This window comes from Phyllobates terribilis, unplaced genomic scaffold (assembly GCF_046119375.1).
Source record: "Phyllobates terribilis strain yellow unplaced genomic scaffold, ASM4611937v1 Scaffold_8__6_contigs__length_399053987, whole genome shotgun sequence".
Lineage (NCBI taxonomy): Eukaryota > Metazoa > Chordata > Amphibia > Anura > Dendrobatidae > Phyllobates > Phyllobates terribilis.
This window is the reverse complement of record NW_027362768.1, coordinates 247,270,089-247,288,396: the sequence shown is the minus strand read 5'-3', so window position 1 is coordinate 247,288,396 and position 18,308 is coordinate 247,270,089. Positions and strand designations below refer to the sequence as shown.

Here is an 18,308-nt window from a genome sequence, read left to right as displayed (position 1 = left end):
GCCCTTACACAGCCTGGAGGTGTGTTTGGGGTCATTGTCCTGTTTAAAAATAAATGATGGTCCAACTAAACGCAAACCAGATGGAATAGCATGCCGCTGCAAGATGCTGTGGTAGCCATGCTGGTTCAGTATGCCTTCAATTTTGAATATATCCCCAACAGTGTCACCAGCAAAGCACCCCCACACCATCACACCTGCTCCTCCATGCTTCACGGTGGGAACCAGGCATGTAGAGTCCATCCGTTCACCTTTTCTGCGTCACACAAAGACACGGTGGTTGGAACCAAAGATCTCAAATTTGGACTCATCAGACCAAAGCACAGATTTCCACTGGTCTAATGTCCATTCCTTGTGTTCTTTAGCCCAAACAAGTCTCTTCTGCTTGTTGCCTGTCCTTAGCAGTGGTTTCCTAGCAGCTATTTTACCATGAAGACCTGCTGCACAAAGTCTCCTCTTAACAGTTGTTGTAGAGATGTGTCTGCTGCTAGAACTCTGTGTGGCTTTGACCTGGTCTCTAATCTGAGCTGCTGTTAACGTGCGATTTCTGAGGCTGGTGACTCGGATAAACTTATCCTCAGAAGCAGAGGTGACTCTTGGTCTTCCTTTCCTGCAGCGGTCCTCATGTGAGCCAGTTTCTTTGTAGCGCTTTATGGTTTTAGCAACTGCACTTGGGGACACATTCAAAGTTTGCCCAATTTTTCGGATTGACTGACCTTCATTTCTTAAAGTAATGATGGCCACTCGTTTTTCTTTACTTAGCTGCTTTTTTCTTGCCATAATACAAATTCTAACAGTCTATTCAGTAGGACTATCAGCTGTGTATCCACCAGACTTCTGCACAACACAACTGATGGTCCCAACCCCATTTATAAGGCAAGAAATCCCACTTATTAAACCTGACAGGGAACACCTGTGAAGTGAAAACCATTTCCGGTGATTACCTCTTGAAGCTCATCAAGAGAATGCCAAGAATGTGCAAAGCAGTCATCAAAGCAAAAGGTGGCTACTTTGAAGAACCTAGAATATAAGACATATTTTCAGCTGTTTCACACTTTTTTGTTAAGTATATAATTCCACATGTGTAAATTCATAGTTTTGATGCCTTCAGTGTGAATGTACAATTTTCATAGTCATGAAAATACAGAAAAATCTTTAAAGGAGAAGGTGTGTCCAAACTTTTGGTCTGTACTGTATGTATACATATACACATATATAAAAAAAAAAAAAATTACAAAACCAAAATTATACACTATATACAAGACTCTGGAAAAAGAAAATGGCCTTTGCCCCTCAAAACAAATTCAGCAAATTCTGTGATCCCAAATCCAAATGCCCACCTCCCTTCTGAGCCCCACAGTGCCTAAACCGCAGTTAGCGTCCACATGTTTGGCATTTCTGTAGTGATGAGAGCCCGCCTAATTTACGGGTGCATGTCTCCAGAGGCATGAGCTGGGCATAACGTACTGGTCACTACAATGGCAGTTTGCAAGTTTTACTCAGCATCCACTGTTACTTGTTTCTGGAAAACACCCATGTACAGTAGGGAAAAAAAGTATTTAGTCAGCCACCAAAATTTGAAAAAAATTTCTTTCCAAATCAGACAATGAGATTTTCAGGATTTATTTTCTCATTTTGTCTCTCATAGTTTAGGTCTACCTATGATGTCAATTACAGGCCTCTCTCATCTTTTTAAGTGGGAGAACTTGCACAATTGGCGGCTGACTAAATACTTTTTTTTCCCCACTGTAGTTCAAATCCTCACCACATTTGTAGATAAATTCCCAAAGGAATTTCCAAAATGGGTTCACTTAAGGGGGGGGATTCTGTTCTTCTAGCACTTAGGGTCTCAGTATATGGAGTCTGGATACTGTTCTAGGAAAATCTGCGCTCCAGGAGGCAAATAGTGCTCCGTCCCTATAGAGTCTCACAGTGTGGCCAAGCAGTACTGTACAGCCACATGTGGGATATTTCTACATTCAGCAAAAATTGTGAAACAAATTTTGGTGCCACTTTTACCCATTTCCCAGTGCGAAAATGTAAAATCTGCAGCTAAAAAAAACTCTGGTGGTAAAAAGTCTTTCTTCACTGCCCAGTGGTGTAAAATGAGGCACATGTGGTGTTAACCTGCTCACTGCACCCTTAGATGAATTCATTGAAAAGTGTAGTTTGTAAAATGGGGTCTCTTATGGGGGAGTTCTGGTGTTCTGGCACCTTAAGGGCTCTGCCAATGTGACATGGCACCGTTACACTAGCCCAGCAAAATATGAACTCCAATATGGTGCTTCTTACCTTCTAAGCTTTGCACTGTGCCTCAAAAGTAGTTTTTGACCACATATGGGCTTATTGGCATACTCAGAAGAAATTGCACAACACATTTTGAGTTCCATTTTCTCCTGTTACTCTTGTAAAAATAAAAAAATGGTGCAAAAAGAGCATTTTTGTGGGAAATGTGAAATTTTTATTTTCACGGCTCAATGTTGTTAACTTCTGTAAAGCACCTGGGGGTTCAAGGTGCTCAACACATCTAAATAAGTTCCCTGAAGGGTCTAGTTTCCAAAATGGTGTCACTTGTGGGGTGTTTCCACTTTTTAGGCACATCAAGGGCTCTCCAAACGCAACATGGCTCCCATTTCTGTTTATCGCGGTCATTAAGGGTACTTATTCCACAGCACCGTTAAAATGCGTCGCTGTGGAATAAGTGAATAGCGCCGGGCTGCGGCGATTCCTGCGGGTGTCGGATGTGTGTGACAGCTGACACCCTGCAGTATCGGCCCCAGCCGGTCTCAATGCCAATCGGGTCCGATTAACCCCTTAAATACCGCTGTCAATCGTTACAGCAGTATTTAAGTGCTTACCAGGGGGTCTTGCGACCCCCTTAGTAACCATTGGACCACCGCGATGAGAACCGCGGGTACAGGTGGTTACCATGGTACCCTGAGATCATGCGATGATCCCAGGGTACAGTGGCCTGTGAGATCCAGCAATCAGCTGGATCTCAGTCAAGTCAGTGAGTTCAGTGACTCACTGACAGGTCTCATGCACTGCAGTACAGAGGTACTTCAGTGTATGAGATCAGCAATCAAAGTGACAATCACACATGTCCCACTGTGGGACTTGGTGAAAAAGTAAAAAAAAAAAAGTTTAATAAAATGTGAAAAAAAAAAAAAAAAAAAAAAAAAGAAGTGCACACAAATCACTAAACGCCGTTTCGCCGCTCCAAACGCACAGTTTGTGATTAAACAAAAAAACCATGCACATTTGTTATCGCCGCGTCCGGAATGGCCCGCTCTATAAAACTGTCGTGTTATTTAGTCAGTTTGGCGAATGCCATAAAAATAAATAAATAAAACACGCCAAAAATGACACTTTTTCAGCATACTTACTCACAAAAAAAGTGAATTAAAAGCAATCAAAAATTTGTATGTAAAAAAAAAAAGTAAATACAAACGCCAAATCGTCTCGCAAAATAAAACAAACTATGATATGGCTCATTCAGGAAAAAAAAAAAAAAAGTTACAGATCTCAGAATGTGACAATGCAAAATTAAATTCTTTATTGTAAAATACTGTTTTTAGTCTGTAAAAATGGCAGAGCATAAAAAATTATATAAATATAGCATCGCTGTAATCGTACCGACCCGGCTGACAAATGAGTTATCACTTTTGGTGAACTGCACAAAAAAATAAAAACAATAACTTGAATTGCGGGTTCTTGTTCATTCTGTGTCTGAAAAATCTGAATAAAAAGCCATCAAAAATTACTATGTGCCCCCAAAAAATCTGCAGCTCATCCTGCAAAAAATAAGCCATCATACAACTGTTTACCAAAAAAAAACCTACTTTTACTGAGAAAAAAAAAGTATTTTTACTGTGTAATGGCAACAAAACCTAAAAAAAAAAAAACATGTAAATCTGGTATCGCTGTAATCGCACTGACCCAAAGAATAAATCCACCTCATCACTTATACCGCATGGTGAACCACGGAAAAAAAAAAAAAGAACTATTCTGGTACGTCTATTTCTTCATTTTGCCTCCAAAAAAAAATCGGAAGGCTAGGCTCACGTTTATCCTGCAGTCTGCACTGAGCGCTTACGTTGGGGTTTCCGTGTAAATTCACCAAAATTCACCACAACCGCAATTCAGACAATGCATCACTTATGAGGCTGATAGAGTCCCTTTGGACTGCTCTCTGTTCCGGAGGCGTACCATCATTTTAGGCTTTTTTTTAGCGCACGTGTATTTGATCACAGATTTGTGTGCGCCTAAAAAGAAGGATACCATCGGAGCAGACGTCAAATGAGCTCCAAAGTGTCTCCATTTGCCTCTTTGTGGTGGGTGGTTCCGTTGGGGGTTTAGTCTGAATCCCATTTTTGTCGGATTTACACAGAAAACCTGTCGTAAGTGCTCAGCGTAGACTGGCGATCCAGTCTTATTCTGTAATCAATCAAAAATTATGTACCCCCAAATGTTACCAATAAAACCCCTAATTTATCCCACACAAAACCAGCCCCCTCTCAGGTCTGTCATCTGTCACTGGGACTATAGGGGGGCGGGGGGGTGGTCACAAGTTACTGGAAGAACAAAGACTCTGGAAAAGCGACATTGTAATTTCTACAATGGTGTCACTTTTGCTGTTTTTCTGCAGTTTAGGCAACTTAGGGGCTCCGCAAATATAGCCCACAAACTATTCTACCAAAATCTATGCTCCAAAAGCCAAATAGTGCTCCTTCCTTCTCAGCCCTGACGTGTGGCCTAAGGCTACATGCACACGATGCGTTTTTAATGCGCTTCCGCGGCAATTTTTCCATCGCAGAAACGTTTCAAAAACGCTTGTTAATAGGTCTGCCATGTGTAGCAATGGTAATCCGGTTGTGCTATGCACATGATGCGGAAATTTCTGCTCTTGATTCGCATTGAGTCAAAAACCGCAGCAAGACCATTGTTTGGGCGTTTCCGACGCGAATTCACGCCCATTGACTTGAATTGAATTGAATTGCAGCAAACCCGCAGGTGTTATATCTAAACCTGTGGATCTGCTGCGTTTCAATGAAAGTCAATGGGCGCGGATTCGCGCGAGAAATGCACTGCGGGTGGTACCTGGGTCGGGAGAGGAGGCTACTATTCCGTTCATTCAATTGCCGCTCCCGCTGATAACAGCGAGAGCGGTGTAGATGGGAGGAGCAGCAGTCTGCTCATCAAGCGTGCACGTGGTAAAAAAAGAAAAAAAAATAAAAAATAAAAAAAAAAACTCTATATACTCACCTTTCCGGCGACCCCCGGTGTCGTCCTGGTCCCCGGCGGCTTTGTCTTCAGCTCAGCGGCATACTCCGGGGAGTGGGTCTTGCGAACGTTCCCAGGGTCAGGTGAGCATCAGCCGATCGGTCACGAGACCGATCAGCTGATTGCCGGCGTCAGCGATCAGCTGATGTTCCCAGGGTGGTAAGCTCACCAGGGCTGATCAGCTGATCAACTCCAGTGACCTCCTGCAGCAATGTATACTGACAGGAGTGATTTTACACTTCTGTCAGTATACACTGCTGTCTTCTACAGCAGTAACATCAGTGATGGCTGATGTCACTGCTATAGAAGTGAAACAGATCTCGTGGGACGCTCATTGGTGTTAAGTGGACTGCATCGTTGACGGCAGACAGGTGAGGGATATGGTTGTTTATTTTACATTTTTATTTCATTAAAATTCTTTATTCTGGCCGTGTTTTTATTCAAAATTCGACAACCATTTTACTACGCAGTTAGTAATGGGGGCGTCTTATGGACGCCCTCCATTACTAACCCGGGCTTCACGTCAGTCGCCACTACAAGGCTGACGTGAACCCCAACCCCACTCGCCACTGCTACAGGGCAGTGGGAAGAGTGGAGGCTAAGCGCCAGATTGGCGCATCTTATGGATGCACCAATTCTGAGACGGCTGAGGGGTGATATTAACCGCGGAGGGGGCTAGTGCTCATGGCCCATTCCCTGGCTATTAATATCAGCCCGCAGCAGTTTAATTTAGCTTTTGCTAATTACATGCTGCACATAACACATCTGCATCTCAGGCTGCTATGGGCATAAAATGGGACAAACTTATGGTGTGGCACCCATGCTCCCCTGACCTCAACCCCATTGAGAACCTCTGCAGCATCATCTAAAGGAGTGTCTATGATGGCGGGAGGCAGTTCACATCTAAGCAACAGCTCTGGGAGGGTATTCTGTCCTCATGCAAAACAATTGAAGCAGAAACCATCCAAAACCTGACAAATTCAATGGACGAGAGAGTTCAGAAGCTCCTTTCGAACAAGGGGTCCTATGTGCAAATGTTACATCACCTAGAATAAAGTTTTGAGTTGAAAACTGTTTGATTTCAGTTTGTAATAACCTGCTAATGCTTATAATTTCAAAAATGACCATTTTTTTGTTCTTTATTAAAATGAAAAGGTTGAAAACTCTGCTGTGCATAACAATTTGGAACATGCATTTTGAGTGCAGTTTGAGTTTTTTTATTTTTTTAAAAATATACTGTTATCATAGGCAGTTTGTACAAAAACCTTTCAATTGTACTCTAATAGTTATTTGACTGGAAAATTACAATGACTGCAATTCATATAGGTAATTTGGGAAAATCTGAGAAAATATTATTTGCATAATAATTTGGAACACAGTATGTGCCATTCCCTGCCAAGGTGACTTTTTATTCGAGACAGTCCTAGACAACATATTAGAGAAGGCGGCCGATAAAAAGCAAACTTTTCCCCCTCCCTCTCAAAAATATAAAAAATCCTTTCAGGGGGTCAACAATTAGGGGAAGAGGGAGAAGCCAGAGAGAAGATAGTAGAAGAGGGGGCCGACCCTGGAGAAGAGACAGGAGTCAGTCCAGGGGCTTCCTGTTTAATTAGGGCATCACCTAAAAGGGGGGCCCAAACATCAATGACGTCAGTCTACCAGTGTGGGGAAGATTACAGCAGTTTTACCATCAGTGGACCTCACTGCCCACTACCTAATGGGTAACGGATACTCTTTTCAAAGGCTTAAAAATACGTTTTTCTTCCGTTCCCCCACTTCGCAAAAGAGAGACCTGGGTAGGCAAGAAAGCAGATCGCATTGGAAGCAGAAGTCAAAAAATTACTAGACAAACGTGTGTTAGTCAGTGTGCCAGAGTAGGAAAAAGGAAGAGGATTTTACAGCAATTATTCCTAATAAAAAAAACTGATGGTTCCTGCAGAACAATAATAAATCTAAAATCCTTGAACATATATATAAAAACAAGTGATTCAAGATGGAGACTGAGATCGACGGTAAAGCCTTTGTACCCCTTCTGTTTCATGGAAGTGATAGACTTAAAGGATGCGTATTATCACATCCCAATCCACCCTGACCACCAACAATATATCAGGGTGGCAGTAGAGTTCCAAGGAGACCTTTTGCATCTGCAATATCAGTGCCTGCCATTTGGGGTATCACTAGCGCTCAGAATTTTTACTAAAAAAGAGGGGCAGAAATGACATCCTGTAAGAAAAAGACATATTAATAGTGCCATACCTAGATGACTTTTTGATTGTCGGAGACTCAGAAAAAGCCTGTACTGTAGCTGTCAAACAGGTTCTATCAATCCTAACAAGGTTGGGTTGGATAATAAAGAAAAATCAAGGCCCAAGCCCATTCAACTTTTCAACTTCAAACTTTTCTGGGCATCAACCTAGATGCTATTCATCAGCGTTGTTTCCTCCCACAAGAGAAAGTTAAAAAAAAAATCAAACAAAAAATCGTAAATATTCAAGGAAGACATATCTCAGTAAGGCTATGTGCCACGATGCAGAAATGCTCAGGATTTTTTTCCTGAGTGTTTCTGCATCTCCCTGGCAGAAAAAAACGCATGCGGATTGTACATGCCTTTTTCCTGCCAGGGACATGCGGAAATGAAGCGGATCTTCACTTGCATTTCCGCATGCGGATTGACAAGCGCTTTCCAGGCGATTTTAGCATCACTTGGAAAGTGCTTGACAACTAGGTCACACTATATAAATCCATGCAAACAGCATGGATTTATATAGTGTGACCCGAGAGAATGGTTAAAAATAAAAAAATAAACCTATACTTACCTTCCGATGGCCCGGGGTGTGATGCTGCGCTCGTTCCTGGCTGCCGGGATATCGCGATGCCCTGTACTAAAGGACCTACCGTCACATGACTGACGTCACCGCAGGTCCTACAGTCCAACGCGATGTGCCGGCAAAGAAGAAGGAGCGCAGCGCGGGCCGCCAGAAGGTGAATATAATCTTTATTTTATTCTTTTTTTTTTTTTTACAGTTTCTATGGTACCTGGGTGTGGAGGAGAGCCTCCTGTCCTCCACACCCGGGTACCAAAAGCACATTAGAACGTGCCAATTACGCAAGTACAGATGCAGTCTTGCGGAATTGGCGTGTTCTAATGCAAGTCAATGGCGGCGAAAACGCTGCGCTTCCGCAAAATAATTGGTAGTGTTGCGTTTTTTTCTGCAATGATAATAAAAGAGAGGAAATTTCCGCAGCATGTGCACAGCACATGCGGATTATCATTGGGGAACATTGCTGCCCTTCTACCATGCATTTTTAATGCGATTCTGCAGCTGCAAAAACGCTGCGGAAACGCATTAAAAACGCATCGTGGGCAGACAGCCAAAGAGAAGCCATGTCCTTGCTATGATCTCTGACCGCCACAATTCCAGTGGCACAATGGGCTCATTTCCACACAAGAAAACCAGGAGATCAGCTGGACTACAAATTTCAGCTGTTGCCAGGACACTAAGTTCTCTAAATTGGTGGGTAGATTCAAAAAAGTCTTCTGAAGGGGGTCCTACGAACAGTAAAAAATCCAGTCGTAGTCACCACAGACGCAAGCCCGACAGGTTGGGGTGCCCACCTAGAGGGGGGCTGGTTTCAAGGTTTATGGGATTCAAAGTTAAAAAGCAGTTCCTCAAATCTAAGAACTGACTGCAGTCAGGAAAGCATCACAGGCAACCTTAAAATACTGTATGGGGAAAGATGTAGTAATCCTATCGGACAACAGCACAGTAGTAGCTTATATAAAATCGCCAGGGGAACAAGGTCAGACCCATTGATGTTAGAGAAAATATTCTCCATGGCGGAACAAAATCTTCTATCACTTTTAAGCCACCACTTAAGGGGTTCAGAAAATATTGTTGCCGATTATTTTAGTCGCCATTCACTCAGTCAAGGAGAATGGGCCCTAAACAGAAGAGTCTTCGATCAGATTTGTTAAGCCTGGGGTCTTCCGTAGATTGTTTTCTCTGATGGCAAAAAAATCTGTCAGGTATAAAAATTCTATTCTCTAAATCCAAGGGAGTCACCAGACTGGGTGCATGCTCTTCTACAGAAATGGGGGTTTCGTTAGGCATATGCCTTCCCCTTGATTTCCATAGTATTAAAGAAAATATGCAAGGAAAAAGCCAGAGTAATACTGATTGCCCCCTTCTGGCCAAAAAGGGCCTGGTTTACTTGGCTAAGGGCCATGTCAGACTTGGACCCCTGGATCCTACCAGACAATCCAGAGCTACTATGTCAGGGTCCGGTGACCCATCCTCAGGTTCCCAGCTTACACCTAGCTGCCTGGAACTTGAGGGGATTGTTATCAGACAGGGGTTTCTCAGAAAACTTAATTTCAACTCTCCTGTGGAGCAGAAAAAAAAAAGTCACCTCCCTTAAATACAAAAAGATTTGGAATAGTATTCTTAATTTTTCAGGTTGGGTCATGACTCCCCAAAGTCAGCTGGTTCCCATTCAGAAATACTGGAATTCCTCAAAAAATGGTCTAGAAAGGGGTCTCTCCACTAGCTCCTTAAAGGTGCACGTATCAGCCCTAGGGGGGCTATTCGATCATAAAAAAGCTGATCACCCATGGATATATAGGTTTATAAAAGCATTCTTTTCATCCAGACCTATAGCCAGTCCTAGGGTAGCCCCCTGGGACCTTAATTTAGTCCTCAATGCCCTTACAAAGGCTCCTTTTGAACCCATCCCATCCGCTGCTATTAAAGTGCTCACACTAAAAACAGTACTGCTGGTGGCACTAACCTCTGCTAGGCGGGTGAGTGAGTTACAGGCTCTCTCAATCAACCCCCCATTTACAAACATCTTACAAGATAGGGTAATATTGAAGCCAGATACAGCTTTCCTCCCAAAAGTAAGCTCTAGATTTCACAGAAGTCAGGAAATAGTGCTCCCTTCATTTTGTAATGAAACGAAAAACCAAGGGGAAATAACATTTCACTCCTTACATGTGAGAAGGTGTATCCTTAGATACCTTGATGTAACGAGTCAGTGGAGGAGGAAGTCCTCAACCAGGTTTGTTTCTTTTCAGGGGGCAAACAAGGGTAATGCAGCTACTAAATCCACGATTGCCAGATGGGTTAGAATGGCAATAATTTTAGCCTACTTTGCCTCTGACCATGATCCCCCTCAGGGCATAAAAGCACATTCTACTAGGGCCATAGCAGCCTCTGAGCAGAAAGAGCCAATGCCTCAGTAGAACAGATCTGCAAAGCGGCAATCTGGGCATCTCCGAGCACCTTCTTCAGACACTACAGGTTGGATCTTGGGCTGTCTAATCTTTCCTTTGGGAGAAAGGTTCTTTCAGCGCTGGTCCCGCCCTAGGGATTTCATCTACACTGCTCAAAAAAATAAAGGGAACACTCAAATAACACATCCTAGATCTGAATGAATGAAATATTCTCATTGAATACTTTGTTCTGTACAAAGTTGAATGTGCTGACAACAAAATCACACAAAAATCAATGGAAATCAAATTTATTAACCAATGGAGGCCTGGATTTGGAGTCACCCCCAAAATTAAAGTGGAAAAACACACTACAGAATGATCCAACTTTGATGTAATGTCCTTAAAACAAGTCAAAATGAGGCTCAGTATTGTGTGTGGCCTCCACATGCCTGTATGACCTCCCTACAATGTCTGGGCATGCTCCTGATGAGGTTACTGATGGTCTCCTGTGGGATCTCCTCCCAGACCTGGACTAAAGCATCCGCCAACTCCTGGACAGTCTGTGGTGCAACGAGACGTTGGTGGATGGAGCGAGACATGATGTCCCAGATGTGCTCAATCAGATTCAGGTCTGGGGAACGGGCGGGCCAGTCCATAGCTTCAATGCCTTCATCTTGCATTAACTGCTGACACTCCAGCCACATGAGGTCTGGCATTGTCCTGCATTAGGAGGAACCCAGGGCCAGCTGCACCAGCATATGGTCTCACAAGGGGTCTGAGGATCTCATCTCAGTACCTAATGGCAGTCAGGTTACTTCTGGCAAGCACATGGAGGGCTGTGCGGCCCTCCAAAGAAATGCCACCCCACACCATTACTGACCCACTGCCAAACCGGTCATGCTGAAGGATGTTGCAGGCAGCAGATCGCTCTCCACGGCGTCTCCAGACTCTGTCACATCTGTTACATGTGCTCAGTGTGAACCTGCTTTCATCAGTGAAGAGCACAGGGCGCCAGTGGCGACTTTGCCAAACCTGGTGTTCTGTGGCAAATGCCAAGTGTCCTGCACGGCGTTGGGCTGTGAGCACAACCCCCATCTGTGGAGGTTGGGCTCTCATACCACCCTCATGGAGTCGGTTTCTAACAGTTTGTGCAGACACATGCACATTTGTGGCCTGGTGGAGGTCATTTTGCAGGGCTCTGGCAGTGCTCCTCCTGTTCCTCCTTACACAAAGGCAGGGTTGTTGCACTCCTACGGCCCCTCCACGTCTCCTGATGTACTGGCCTGTCTCCTGGTAGCGCCTCCAGCCTCTGGACACTACGCTGACAGACACAGCAAACCTTCTTGCCACAGCTCGCATTGATGTGCCATCCTGGATGAGCTGCAATACCTGAGCAACGTCAGTGGGTTGTAGAGTCTGTCTCACGCTACCACGAGTGTGAAAGCACAACCAACATTCAAAAGTGACCAAAACATCAGCCAGAAAGCATTGGTACTGAGATGTGGTCTGTGGTCCCCACCTGCAGAACCACTCCTTTATTGAGGGTATCTTGATAATTGCCAATAATTTCCATCTATTGTCTATTCCATTTGCACAACAGCATGTGAAATTGATTGTCAAGCAGTGCTGCTTCCTAAGCGGACAGTTTGATTTCACAGAAGTTTGATTTACTTGGAGTTATATTCTGTTGTTTAAGTGTTCCCTTTATTTTTTTGAGCAGTGTATATTAATCTCTCTGTACGGTGCTGTCATGGTGAAGGGTAAATATGATAATTGCTTACCGGTAATTTGATTTTCCAGAACCATGACAGCACCGTGCTACTTCCCTCTCTTCTCTTTTACTTTAGCGGCGGAAAACTTCCTGTCTTCAAAAAAAAAAATCAGTGGTTTATGCAAACACTTTAAGGTGAATATTGATAACTATTGTTGTATGCATACATGTCTTAACAAGGTGGTTACCGCTTATTCTCTTTAAACACACTGCGGAGGAAGAGAGGTGCCGCCCCTTTTATTTTGGTAGGTTTCCTGTTCCTGGGAGCGGATTCTCTCTGTACGGTGCTGTTATGGCTCTGGAAAATCAAATTACCGGTAAGCAATTATCATATATACTTTGGATAGATCATCAGTATTGGAGTTGGGAGATGACGACAGGTGTCAGATGCACATGTTCAGCTCTTTGCAGGTCTTAGCAGCCGAAAGTGAAGGAGACCATGTACAGATCATGTACAAACATACCCGATGTGTTCGGAGTAAAAAAAAACAGTGGGGTGGGGGCACCAAAGGGCACATTCGCACCGGGCACCATTCATCCTAAGGCCAGCCCTGCTCAAAACAGAACGTAGCAGCCATGCAACAAAGAGCCCTGGGCACTGAATATAACAGACCTCCTTTGGGTGGCCTGTGTTCACACTGAGGGGGATTAAGGGAATATTCACACATGGCAGATTTGAGAATGGAAAAAATTGCAACATATCACAGTAGCAGCAAAATTGATGAGTTTTTAAACCCATGTTCACTGTCAAGCAGCTAAGTGGTATTCATTCATTCCCTGGTTGTCATCTGACTCTCAAAAAAAAGGAAACAAGCCTGCTGTTACTAGATTGCAGTAGTGAGGTCACTGACTGCGGCAGCCAGTCAAAGATGGGAGTACAGTCAAAGTGGTGCTCCTAGAGAAGGGGGGAGAGTACCAGTTGAGCTTCATATTTTAATGTAAAGCAAGCCCAATATTCAACGGAAAAAAGAAAACCAGTTTAAAAATTATATTAAAGGAATTGTTTTAGTTCATATATCTATTTACCATAAAAAGACTTAAATTCTCAGATCCCTGTGTACTCATGTTCCTTTCGATGGGGCCATAATAATCCATGGCCATGACTTTGTGCCTTCAAATATTTAGGGCCCACTCTTACACCACCACAGATTTGTCCTTGTGCAAAGCGTTAAAGATGAAAAAGCTTTTATCAATTAGATTAGTGTCCCTCTCCATGTAAGGTTCACAAGCACGTGTTTTGGAAGCGGAGCTTTTGGCCTTTATTTCAACACCTCGGAACATTTTTAAAGCCTTGTCACCTTTTTCTCACAGTGCACACATAGTTCTTCTGTCCCTCCTCAGTTTTGACGTATGTTTCTACATATTGGTTACCATTTGTTACTTTTAAAAATGTATGAACAACAGTTTTGGCTGGCCCGAATGACCATGGGATCATAACTAGACTGTACTGCTCATAGAGGTAGAATATGGGAAGGCAGCGACAAAGTCAAAGCTCTCAAGCTAGAGTGCTATAGGTCTTCTAAGTTTGGATAGGTTTCATTACGGTGCAGCATACAAAGTGCCTTTAGCCATTGGACACTATGCCTCAAAAAAAAAAAAATGGGGGGGGAATATGGGCCCCTAAGCTTAAGCCCTGATGAAGAGGCTTGGAAACCTTGAAACGCGTTGAAAAACTGCATTCATGCTTTATCCTCGTGTGGGACTACACCTTTTGAACTTTGGGCAGCACGGACTCTGAACCACCATATTCCTCGTTTTTTGCATGGTGCCAGTGAAAGCCACGCTTCCTCCAGGAAAAGACAGTAGGATAGGTTGATTTGAATCTTTTATTGAAAAGCTACAATACTACGCGTTTCTCGGACGTCCCATCCGCTTCTTCAGGTACATAGCAAGTAATCACTATGGTGCATCCACATACTGTTTGTCTCATTAAGGATCCCTGGAGATTCGTGCCGGCTGCAGCACCTCGTTTTATATCTTTTCAATGAGTTGTGCATGTCACAACCCTGAAAGGTGAGCAATTTCATTTATTATCTTCACGATTGGTTATCGGATTTTAGCGCTATTTGCGTACCCAATCTTCTTTAAGTTGTAAACCGTTCTAGCTGGGGACAGCTTTATTTCATTTTTTGCATGACATTTTATTGGTGGTCCTGCAGCAGCCTTTACATGTTTTTATAGGAGTTGTGATTGTCACAACACTTTCAGGTGAGCGTACCTACAACATTTTTATGTCATTTGTTTATTAGATAAGACGCTATTTGCGCTGTCTCTCAAGCTTAAATCAAATAATAAAGCTGAAGTATAGTTAGCCTTAGGCCACGTTCACACGTTCAGTATCTTGCTTCAGTATTTGTAAGCCAAAACCAGGAGTGGAACAATCAGGGGGAAAGTATAATAGAAACAAGTCACCACTTCTGGATTTATCACCCACTCCTGGATTTGGCTTACAGATACGGAAGTAAAATAATGACCGTGTGACTGTGGCCTCATGAACAATATGACGCAGCCTTTTAGCCCAATTCTTCATTGCTATTAGCTCTGCTACGTCTACGATTCTGCTAGCCAGCATGAGTTTACAAAGCCAGCAATTAGGCTGTATTCACATACAAAGGTTGTAATTTGACTTTTGCTCCAATTTTCCAAAATTACAGCAAAACACTATAGTTTGGTCACCAGTTTGGAAAACTGAGGCAGAAACAGCACTTCGGAAGAAATGTGTGAACACAGCCAACATCCATTAAAAATGCTCCACAGTTTGTGACCTATAAAACAAATATGTCACAAGGGCTTCAATGGTTAGAGGCACTTTACTCGGTGCAATACCTGTACATATATCTATCACAGCAGACCAAGCATATACCAACATATAATTCATGACTTGGATTGTGCAGCAAATGTTTTTTTAAAAATTAAATAATCGTAGATTTCACCCCATTTGAAAAAGATGAACAAAATAGTTTCTTATTTCGCAACAATATTCTTTGCTAAAGATTCTCTGTTCAGATTTTCAAATGTAGGGTAAGTTTACACATTGCAGAACTGTCCACAAGAAAATCTGCAACAATCCCAAATTAATTTGAACAGATTTTCAGTTGCAGAATTTTCCGTTACAAAATCTAATGTGTGAACAATCAAATAACTCACCTTCCTTCTTAACACCTGGATGTCTTTCGCTCTCGTATGGGCATTCTCTGATGGCCGAGACAAGGAATCAACACGAATGCATGCTGATAACACCTACTACTGGCAAATAGCATAAGGACCCACATACTCCAAACTACACCCTCAACATTGTCATGCATGTCATAATGTAGCAGGGAATTTATTTTTGCTAATGTTAAAGGGGTTGTCCGTTTCAGAAAATCTTCGTGCCTGGGCACAGTGTGTTAAAAAAATAAGCACACCACGCTTTACTCACCATCTAGGGTCTAGTCTCCACTGCTGCTCCATGTATTTGGTAATGGCTGCAGAGTGGATGTCACGTCAACAGTACTGCAGCCAGTAAGTTCAGCAGCTCTGCTTGTGTAGACTGAACAGACACTGAACTTGACAATTATGGTCTGCGTCACTGACATAACGTCGAATGGAACACTATGGCATTTCTGGCTGGCTTCTCCGTGAACCATTCTTGTTGATAGACATGTCTCCTCCCACGTGTGTAATTTGGCAAAAGACCTGTCAAACTACTAGAGTGGTGCAGGAAGACGACGCTAGCGCAGCTCCAGACTAGTCTTGTCTACAACTAGGGTTCTATGGATCTTGAAACTAAATATACCTAGTAGCAATCATGCAGCCAGGCTCGGATACATGGTGACCATAGTTTGGGCAGCGTGAATCTACTGACAAGTTTCATTATAAAGAGTAAAACCGGGCATAAACTTGAACAGTATACAAAACATGACATGTAACATAGCCTTTGACCGCAATAACAGGTCCAATATCCTTTTTTGTTAAAGAGAACCTTTATTATTTGGAGCAAAAGAGCCACTGCGCACGGTGGCTCAGTGGTTAGCGGATACTGATAGGGAATCTAGATTGTGAGCCCCAATGGGGACAGTGCCGATAATGTCTGTAAAGTGCTATGGAATTAATGGCTCTATATAAGTGAATAAAATAAAGAAACCTTGTCAAGTTGAATTGGGCATACTATGTAATAGTGGCTGCAGAGTGGAATTAATTTAATTTCACCTCAATTAGCAATGAAATATTTGGAACCTACTGAGTTCACTTTAATATTCCACAGCGCTTTACAGATATTGTCCCCATAGGGTATATAGATTGTGAGCCCCAATCAGTTTGTCTTAAAGTGTGGGAGGACAGCGGGAAAACCCACGCAAACACAGGGAGAACATAGAAACTCTTTGCAGTTGCCGTCCTTTGTGGTATTTTAACTCAGGATTTCAGAGCTGCAAAGCAACAGTGCTAACCACTGAGCCACCGTGACTATATTACACAACAGAAGTGTGGTGTCATTAAATCAAATTAATATTTCCACACTTCTTTTGACCGCACACTCTGGTTGGTCGGACCTGTGGACTCAGGTCATATGACCTTGATGACATCATCGGTCCTTCTGCATTTCTATGTTGCTGCTTGCTTAGGATTGGTCAGTATCGTACATAAGGCAGAAGTGCACGCCCCAGTGAAAACAAGTGTCAAATATTTGATTGCTAATAGCTCCAGTGGAGGCAAAAGATTTAAAAAAAAAAACATTCCGCTATTCAGCCACTATAACAGTATGGCCAGTTCTACATGAATAATTTGATGAAAGGTCCCCTTGGGACCTCGCAAGTCTTTAAACTGCTTAGCATATATAAAACAGGCTCCACAGCCAAATACATCCACAGAAACGGACTTTGGAAAAAAAAGTTAAAACTATTTAATAGTCCCTTTTATATCTAATATATTGACTTTAAGTACAAAGGCTAAAAAGTACTGTGTTACTTACCACAGCTCCCACTCCGTAACTGGTAGCAGGGGCCAGGGCATGATATGGGTCAGCTGTATATACTCTCCCGTATCTGAACAGAAAAACAATATGCATAATGTAAGTGGCAGCAACTCTTACACTGATTTTATAATTCAACCCTATCATCAAAATCAGTAATGGTTTTTAACATTACAGTAGTGGATGGCAAACTATTAAGTGATGAGGAAACGTGCTCGGATAAAGTGTTATCCGAGCATGATCGGATGATATCCGAGTATCTTGGGCGTGCTCAGAAAACATGTTGGAGTCCCTGCAGCTGCATGTTTTGTGGCGGTACACAGCCGCAACACAGAATCAGTTTTTAATCATGTGATGTCAAAGATCTAATGGAAAAGAGAAAAATTAGCTGGGTAGAAAGGCAAAACGAGCAATTGTAAGTACAGTGTGCTATATAATACGATGACTGCAATATATTAAAGGTGATGAAAACTTTGATGGGAGTGCTTCTTTATTGTGATTTGCTTGTTGCAGTACCCTTGGAGTTGATTCACTAGCAGGGAAGCCTAGCAAACTTTCAGAGCATGACAGTTGTGGCAAAAGTCGCCGTGTAGCCTCAGCCTTAACGGTTTCAGACACACACTCAGTGAGAAATTGCGGTGGGCACAACTATTACAATACCTCAATAATAAGAATGTAATACAAATAAAAAAGACTTGAAGGATGGGCCTGTAATGATATTTCAAAGCCCAAAAAGGGATGATAGAATAAAAATTAAAAACAAAACAAAAATAACAAATTGTAAATTAGTGACAACAACCTATATGCAAAACAAGAAAATGAAGCAGATTCCAAATCTGAAGACAAGGAGGAGGGGGGCAGAGGTCTACCACGTATCACCCCACACGTCAGATTCATCAGGAGCTATCAGATTGTAGAGCAGTGGTGTTTTATATGTAACAAAAGCTAGTGATCAGTAAAACTTGAAATGAAAGCATGAGGACATAGCAGCCAAAAGGCACAGTGGTGTAGTGTCCGCACCACATTTTACCTGTGTATAATTCCAAATAACAGGGACACAGAATAGAGGATCCTGTAGTTAAAGGTCTAGCATA

At 42.7% G+C, this 18,308-nt stretch overlaps 1 protein-coding gene across 13 annotated transcripts in view; it reads right to left on the bottom strand.

Moving 5' to 3' along the window:
* Window positions 1-18,308, bottom strand: part of RBFOX2 (RNA binding fox-1 homolog 2) — a 431,053-nt gene that overhangs the window by 57,596 nt on the left and 355,149 nt on the right. For all 13 annotated transcript variants that reach the window (XM_073644115.1, XM_073644117.1, XM_073644109.1 and 10 more), the window contains one exon: window positions 17,215-17,287. In XM_073644115.1, coding sequence (XP_073500216.1) covers window positions 17,215-17,287 — 73 coding nt within the window. The remainder of the gene's footprint in view (window positions 1-17,214; window positions 17,288-18,308) is intronic.